Source organism: Dermacentor andersoni, chromosome 7, assembly GCF_023375885.2.
Source record: "Dermacentor andersoni chromosome 7, qqDerAnde1_hic_scaffold, whole genome shotgun sequence".
Taxonomy (NCBI): domain Eukaryota; kingdom Metazoa; phylum Arthropoda; class Arachnida; order Ixodida; family Ixodidae; genus Dermacentor; species Dermacentor andersoni.
Genome location: NC_092820.1, coordinates 135054680 through 135062938, shown reverse-complemented (window position 1 = coordinate 135062938; position 8259 = coordinate 135054680). Strand labels below are relative to the sequence as shown.

The 8259-nt window shown below is 44.4% G+C and overlaps 1 protein-coding gene across 2 annotated transcripts; it reads right to left on the bottom strand.

Moving 5' to 3' along the window:
* Positions 1 to 1203: 1203 nt before the first annotated feature.
* Positions 1204 to 7710, bottom strand: LOC126534579 (sulfotransferase ssu-1-like). Of its 2 annotated transcripts, XM_050181846.3 has the most exons (3): positions 7412 to 7710; positions 3816 to 4292; positions 1204 to 3029 (listed from the first exon to the last, which is right to left on the bottom strand). In XM_050181846.3, exons 2-3 carry the CDS (start codon positions 4269 to 4271, stop codon positions 2541 to 2543), a joined length of 945 nt encoding a protein of 314 aa, XP_050037803.1. In that variant the 5' UTR covers positions 4272 to 4292; positions 7412 to 7710; the 3' UTR covers positions 1204 to 2540. The 2 variants fall into 2 exon arrangements, with proteins under 2 accessions (XP_050037803.1, XP_054928331.1); XM_055072356.2 differs by lacking the exon at positions 7412 to 7710 and having other exon boundaries at positions 3816 to 5124.
* Positions 7711 to 8259: the final 549 nt, after the last annotated feature.

The window sequence follows — 8259 nt, the reverse complement described above, 5'->3', positions numbered from 1 at the left end:
CGCAGGCTTAAGAAACACGCACGAATTCGGAAGTGTGGCTCCCGCCCGTGGGCTTTTATCCAAAGCTGCTTTCCCGCAGATATTGTGGTACGTATGTTGCCCGTGGTCGTCTCTTCCTCAGTCCGTTTAGAGTGTACTGCAGGACGAAAGCCTCTCTCAGCGATTTTTCATTACCCCTGTCTCGCCTCAGCTTTCTCTTTTCTATGCCTGTAAATTTTTTAAACATACCACCTGCTCCCTCGGCGTTCCTCGACTGACTTTCCATTCTCTTGGCACCCAGTATGTTGGCACCCATGCAGAACATATAGGGGGCGCTACGGCGCTCCACCTCAGTGCCACCAACGAACACTTTGGTGTTAGGTTGCGTGCTACTGCACGCCGCCTGATCTCGGACGCGATGCGGCTATTGCGTTCGCAATGGAAGGGTCACCACAAGAATAGGCATTAGTAATATTTTACTCGTTATGATGCAACTGCAGCAATTGTCTGCCTATTCTGCTCAAAAAGTTGCAAATTGAGCTCGTTTACAGCTAGCGCGCGAGCAATCTTCACAACGTGCCGTCTCACTCATTGCCCGCTTACGTACTATTGGTCATCTGCCTTAGTTTAGGGGGTGCATGGCTAGCCCAGTTTCCTTTCTTTTTTAATAATCGTTCTGTGAACCGCATCGCACTCTTCCTTTCCCTTAACATTTTCCGTTATATCAGTCTAATTTTCTTAAACTTCTTGTTTTAGCCACATAGATGAATTCAAGTTGGTTCAATGTACTCATTATACGTTTGTGTTAAAATATAACGGTTGTAATGAAGCAGATAAACTACCTTTCATTGCGTAATAATGCGTCTCATGCGCACTTTAACGCATTTTTATTCTCCCAAGGACTTCCGAAAAGAAAGTCACCGTTCCACTATTCGGCGCAGATACTAGTGTCGAAGCGGAACCCATTTCTCTCTCCGGATCTCTATTTCCGTTTCATTGGAAATGTTCAGCGACCACGTAGCTCCGGAAGAAAAGAAAAAAAAAAACGATTCACCGTGATTTGAATTGGTATATGTTCGCATGTGTAACCTAAAATTCTCAGAGGAAAACTTCATGAAAGTAATATTCTACAGATGAGCTACCGTGCTTCCCGAGAAACCTCCGGTTGCGTTGCATTGACATTGGAATGCATTGAAAAAGAACTCTAAAAGTGGTGGCCAAGCTACACCGCAACCTCTTTTCAGTTTAATTGTGAAGTAAAATAAAATGACAGTATGGTCTTTTTCAGTTCCAGTTCGATAACCCATTAGATTCACATAGCGTTACCCATCTTTAAAAAGTCAGTCACCGATTGCAAACTGACCTTTTGCCAGGTATTAAATATTACAGTTGTGTTTCCTGCATGTAATTTCTTAAGATAAAGCTTATCTGACGTTTACAATACTATTCCTTCCGAGATTGAACTGCAAACTGTGGTTAGTGTCGATGCTCGCCAGGGATTTTTGCCGTCATTTTTTCCTTCTGGCATCTTTATTACTTTTTCCACGCATCCGGTAAATATAAAAAAATGTGTTATTAGTGCCACATTACTTCACATGTGACTGCGCATTTCTTGCGAACAATTTTAATAGGTTACGATTATATGCAAGCACACTTCGTACACGTACAGTTTGTCGAGCTATAGCATGCGCAAGTTATGGCGGTTATTATTTTTTTCGTTGTTTTGCGTTGCTCAGGAGGCGTTAGTAAAGAAATTTGCTGCTGCTCAAACAAACGCTAAACAGAACAATACTCAACATGTGCGCAGTCCAGTGTGTGTGTGTGTTTTTTAACTTTGAGAACGAATTCTTTCACCAACAACGCACCGCTGCCGCTGCCGCACCATTTTTCTGAATAATTTTACTACCCAAATAACAGAACAATAGGAAATACATTATGCACGGGAGAACAAAATATGCACAAAAACATCACAATGCTTAAGCTGCCATATGAAAGGGAGAACAGGTGGTTACATCTAGCTCGGTTCGACACCGCGATCTTGTTTTTTTCAGTGAACCACACGACAATTCGAAAAAAGAATAAAGCATGATAAATGCATAAAAATATATTTCTACTGATACCTTTTCTAAAAGAAAGAAAGAAGTATCGAAATTTCTTTTGAAAGTAAGGCGAGGTTTGGTAAATATTCACGGAAACATAGTTAACAAAATATGGTGCAATAGTTGCGCTCAAGAGCGCTGAAAAAGCTTTACCCATGCAAGGAACACAGTTTAATTCGGAATGGATAAAAGTGTTCAGGTGCACATACTGAGACATACCTTAAATCAAAAGAAATCCCCAATATAATGTACCTTCTATAAAACATTTGTTTTAAATAGTACGACATCGGATTACACTTTCTGGGCGAGCTCGCCAACACTGAAGGTCGTACCGTACATTACCATTGGTTGCGAACAAAGAAATCCTGGAGACAAGAGCACGAAACATGTTCCCTGCTTTAAAAATTTACTATAGTACGGCGGCGATTTCTGGCGGATCGTGTTAGAGTTCAAGCTAGAATATCATGGAAGATCAAGCTCACGCCACAGTTCCATAACGTCACTTCCGCTGGTTTTAGAGGCGATCCAAGCCTTTGTCTTTTCTAGCTGCTCTGGAGTGAAGTAATTCTTCCAATCTCCGACGATGCCTTTCCTCACAAAACCAGCACCATCGTGCTTATCGATGTTCCTATCTGGATGCCTGTTCAAAGGCTCTGTCGAGGTCAGCGATATTTCGGTGACTGCTTTGGCTATTTCCTTTATCCGCTCTGCCGGCGGATCCTTAAAGAAAGCCTTCATGCTTTCGAGACTGCAGGCATCCAAGATGCGCTGGAAGAGGGCTTCGTCCTTCCGAAGAGCAGCACCATGATCGTCTCCGAGGAAGTCGGCGATCTTCAGCACCTGTCCTCTCGTGTCTTGCGTCAGTTGCTCGTATGTCAAAAATAGAACGTTCTCTTCTGCTCTGCGGTCGTACCAAGGAAGCAGATGATCGAAGTAGTCACCGTAGATAACCTGCGAAAATACACAGACAAACGCAAGGTCAGCACGAAATAGTATCCCTCCCAGTTATGACGAGTAGACAAGGACGGTGTGGCTGCCGCCTAAACGTATTCAATAAATACAGGATTCAAGTTTTCCTCTTTGGAATACCAGTACTTATGCCATTTCGCTGACCCGCCGTGGTTGCTTAGTGGCTTTCGTCTAAGCGCGAGGCCAAGGGATCAAATGCCGGCCACGGCGGCTGCATTTCGACGGGAGGTAGATGTAAAAACACTTAGGTTTAGATGCACGTTAAAGAACTCCTGGTGGTAAAAATTTATCCACAGTCGCCAGCTGCTGCCTGCCTCATAATCAGATTGCGGTTTTGGCACGTAAAATTCTATAATGTGAATTTTGATTTGCCATTTTGCTTTGTCAATCGACAATCAAGCATCTACGTTTTTTTTCGCGGCTTGTTTGGAGGTAAGGTGCCTCTCTTCGTGGGAAGAAATACAAGAAAATTACTGTTGATCGAGCAGATTAACATCGAAAGAAATGCAGTTTCCTTAAGAGGAAGACGCCGGCGTCCTTCCTTCCAGCTGTCTTTGAGAGCAATATCATTCAACCACTCACTTTTTTTTTCTGCAGTAAGTACTTGTATTGGGGACGAGTATATTCATTTAATATTTCTGGGCTGCAAGGCTGCCAAAGTTTACAAAGTTACGTTCAACTGGTACTAGTGCATTTTTAGATGTGCGATATATGCAATAATCGATAGGGTTAGCATACCATGAGCAAGCCAAAAATTCAAAACATCACCTTTCCCGACAAGAACATGGAGAGGAAGCTCTCGAAAGAGACGTCAGTCACCGTCTTCAGCGTGAATCCCTTGATGAAGTGGTAGAAGGACACGGCACAGTCGTATGGGTTCCTAGTGACGTAAATGTATTTGCAACCCTTGACAGGTTGAAGGACATTTGGTGGAAGATGGGTCATGATGGGGCCGTTCCTCGACGGATTATCGGCCGCTTCGGCGCCAATCATGTCTATGAAGGGACTCAAGAGACCGAATTCGCGCAGGCTCGGCAGGGGCTTGGCGCGCGTCAATATGTTGTAGACGATGAACTGAACCCAGTTGGTACCGCACTTGGGATAAGTTACGATGAAGATGTCGCCTTCCCGAGGCTTGTACTGAATGGCCGAGCGGACGTTTTCCTCACGGAAGGCATTGTGCAGCCACACGCCAGCGACATCCCGGTACGATTCGACATCCATTGCAGTCTTGACTTCTGCCCACTGCAGAATAAATTGCAACGTCAGAACGATGAAATAATTGTGGAAGTGTTAAACAATTTACCGCGTAACTGCACCGAAGCTCCTGCTAGTGGGTAATGAACATGAAGACCAGTCAACAGCACAAACAACATGCTACCATGTAGAGTCGTACGAACTCGTCCCGAGTGGCCGTGTGCATCCACTCATTTCTCTTGCTTTCGCGTTGTTTCGCAGCTGTTTCACTAGGAAATGCCTGTTGGGAACCAGATTCATATATTTCACATACACTTGAAATAAAATGACTGCGATGTGAATTCTTTGCTTACGGGAATGCCAAGTTTTATCTTAGCGACAGTGAACGTATGAACCGAACGGCGCGCCAGGATACTGCTGAAGGGCAGTAGAGATCGCATCTTTCCGCGTGAAGAATTTATGTTTGTAATATATCACCGCTGTTTTCCGGGAGAACAGTCATTCGAAGGATTTGTGTGTCACCGGAATGTTTAGTACCGGTAGTACGACGAACTTTGGTTTCCATCGGGTGAATAAACGTACATTTATAAAGCTGGAGCTCACGCGCTGAAGATAAAGTAAACCGCTCAGCTTGGTTAACCTTAAGGGCTAACGAGAAAATGAGGTGAATTTAATTAAAGCAATACAATATATCGCATTAGGCAACGACGCGTGATTAAGGCGCCTACATGTGCGAGTACGTACAGTAATGAGCTAAAGACAGTGATCGCTGCCATCGTGTGCCGAAGATCATAGCAGCACCACCTGGTGGCCCGCCAATCAAGGTCGCATGACGTCAAATTCGGTGCTATCTGCATGTGCGTTCCTATATCATCGTCGGCATGACCATTCACTGCGTCCCAAGCGACACGCAAAGACTTTGCGAATTCTACGCGAGCCGCCGATATCATACCTTAGCGATAGCGCGTGCGCGTCGGAGAGAGCGGATGGTCATGCGAACGAATAATATAGGGACTCACATGCGCACTTAGCCGGAACTGACGTCACGCTAGATTCGCTGAAGTGAAGCCATGGGTGCTGCAATACTCCGGACTTTACAATGGTCGAGGCTTATCTAGGAGAAGATAGCTCTAGATGGCGAGCTTTCTTACTAAAGATTGCGAAGAGGTATGCGGAAAATAGTGTTCGGCTAATTGCTCTAAAATATTGCTAGATATAGTCAGCCCATCGCTCTGAGTTGTGGTAAAGGCAGGCTGACCATTCACTGGGGTCAGCCTGGTCAACTTCACAACACCGTGTCATTTGTGAATCGCCGGACGCCAAATGCCGACAAGCCACAGTTTTCACGAAGAACCGCAAGCTTTTCACGCCGGCGATAGGATGGGTCCGAGTGCTCGTTCCATGAATGTGGCAACCGCTGCAAAACCTCGAAGCCAAAGGACGACCTCGAAGATGCTTGACGTCAGTGCAAAGCAAGGCCAGCAAATGCCTACAATAGGGCCACAACTGTTCCCTGTTGATCGGCCCAATCGTGTCAGCACTGCCGACCTAAAGATCACTTGAACTTGTTCTTCGAGCAAATTAGTAGCCGCCAAACCAAAGTGATATTTGAATTGTGTTTTTCGGACTAACTCACGACCACTGTGAAACCACCGGCGTGAACGAGAGTTGGGATGCAAAGCAAGTTCAACTCAAAAGGAGCGTGCGGCCGTAGTTAACTTACGAGCACTACACCCGATGCGCTGGCTTGGCAGCACTAAACTATCAGCTAACATTTCCTTTTTTTCTGCTGTACTATGATGAGGAAAAAACTAGGTTGTTGTCATCGCGGGTTGTCATCGCGGGTATTTTTGAAAGCACAGGCCGCTTCATTGAAGCAAAGTGCAGGTTTATCGAGGCGGCTAATGTGGCCTCCTAGAAAATTCACCATCTGCGAGCGCGATGTGGTTGCGAAAAACTTACCTGTACTGTGCTCGTGCAATAATTCATTCGCTCACTTCTTTTAGTGACGGTGTTCATAAGGCGTCGGAACTGATACATTTTTCTGGGAACACAAGGCAGACATTTCACAACAAATATGGGACCTGTCGTGGGAATATTTAAGTCATATGAGCCCAGTTTCCCATATTTAAGAGAATGAATTACGAACTGCGCCCTTTTAGTGATTTCGCACTATATTGTGAAAAGAACTAAATATTTATTATGACTAGAGGTGCTGGTTATTGAGTAGAGGGCATTCTGATTAGGCAAAAGCAAGTTCTAACTCCTGTAATGCCGAGCAAACCATCGAGCTTGTCGTTAGAACTGATAGTCTACCTCTTATAATACCATAGTTATGGTTAGCAGAGTGTTACGTGTACAATCACCATAATGTTAATAAATTTTGTTGTCACAACGAAGACAATTCACAAGTACGTTATATGACCATAGGGCGATGACATGACTAACAAGGGCTAATTTGTTGGTGTTCGCACTGGCCCAAGAAAACATACAACTCTTAGCTTTTCTTGAATAGATAACAGAAATATCCCCAAAAAGTTTGCACACTGCATTATAAGGACCTCTGTACGTCGATTGAATGAATATTACGGAACAAATTGCTATCCAATACCATGTAAATTTGCAGTCCCATAAAATGTGTGAGCGTCTTTGCCCTGAAAAATATAAATGTTCAAGAATTTCATTACAGTTAACACTGCGCCAATCTGCGCATAATTTGGGAATTCTTTTTTTCAAGCACTTGGTTTAGGAGAAAACATAATATAACTTTTCTCTGCAGTGATATGTAAAGAAACATTTTTCAGCACAGCCTTTGCTTTAAAGGCCAATTGCACTTTTACCAAATGAAACGGCAAGAAAAAGAATTGATTAATTAAAAGCCAGTGAACAAAAATATTCAGGCGGTTAAAAACAGATTTTGTAAAATTACTGTGGGAAAGAAAATTTTGCGAGACCTTTGCCGTAGTTATGCAAAGTTATGCAAGTATAATATAAGCCATGCGGAAAAGCACAAGTCGAAACCACTTGAAACGTTATTGCCCCAAATCAGAACGAAAATTGCGTTTTAGCAACGCTAGTTATAATGAACTAGGTTCTATTAGATTCGCAAATTACTCATGAAAGCTGTACAAAATACGCCGCAGAAACTAAAAGAACAGATGTCTTACCTTTTAGTAAGCAGATGCGTCGATCGAAGCGGCTAACTTGCCCCAGCCGTAAAAATAACTGCCGTCTCTGAAGCAGTGTTCTCGTTCACCGAGCTCGAGGGGACTGATCGTAGCGCAAAGGCGTAAGCGTTATGCAAATAGTTGTTGGAGGAAAACAAATGCACGAGGCTACTGCCCCCTGCGAGAAGCAGGTTTTGCCAGTCTTAGCATAGTGCCTGATTGCACGAGCGACCCCCTCCGTCCGGAGCTGGCGAAGTTCAAGCAGCGCTTGCGACAACACCGATGTCTTCCTACGGTGCCTCTGTCCGTGCAAAGAAAATTCCACTAAACGCGTAGTGATAACGAATGGCAGTATCGCACTGGAAGTCGATGCGAGCTTTGAAGCAAACGCCCCTATCTTGAGTGTTTTTGGAAGTGATCGGCAAAGACGCCCATATCTGTCCCAGACATTTATGCTCGTGTCTCACTGGCGCACGGATAATGCTAAGAAGCGTGCGCCTCCAAAGTGTCAATAATCGACTTTGCAAAATGGCCCAAGTTGTCAATCTTGTCGCACATTACTGCACTTAGGCGTGCTCCTGTTGCCTAGAGGAACAAAAACACGTCCGTTAGAAGCATGGCAAGTATGCGAACAATTTCTTTTTTTTTTATTTCGTGAAGTTTCCGCCCCTGTGATTGTCGGTGCCTTCACACACTGCGACCATGAAAGCACCAGATTAAATGCTTGATCGGGCTTTCGTGAAGTATTTCCCCACGTGTAACAACATTTAGCGTGTAGTATCTGGTGTTAGGCTGCTGAGCACGAGGTCGCGGGATCGAATCCCGGTCACGGCGACCGCATTTCGATG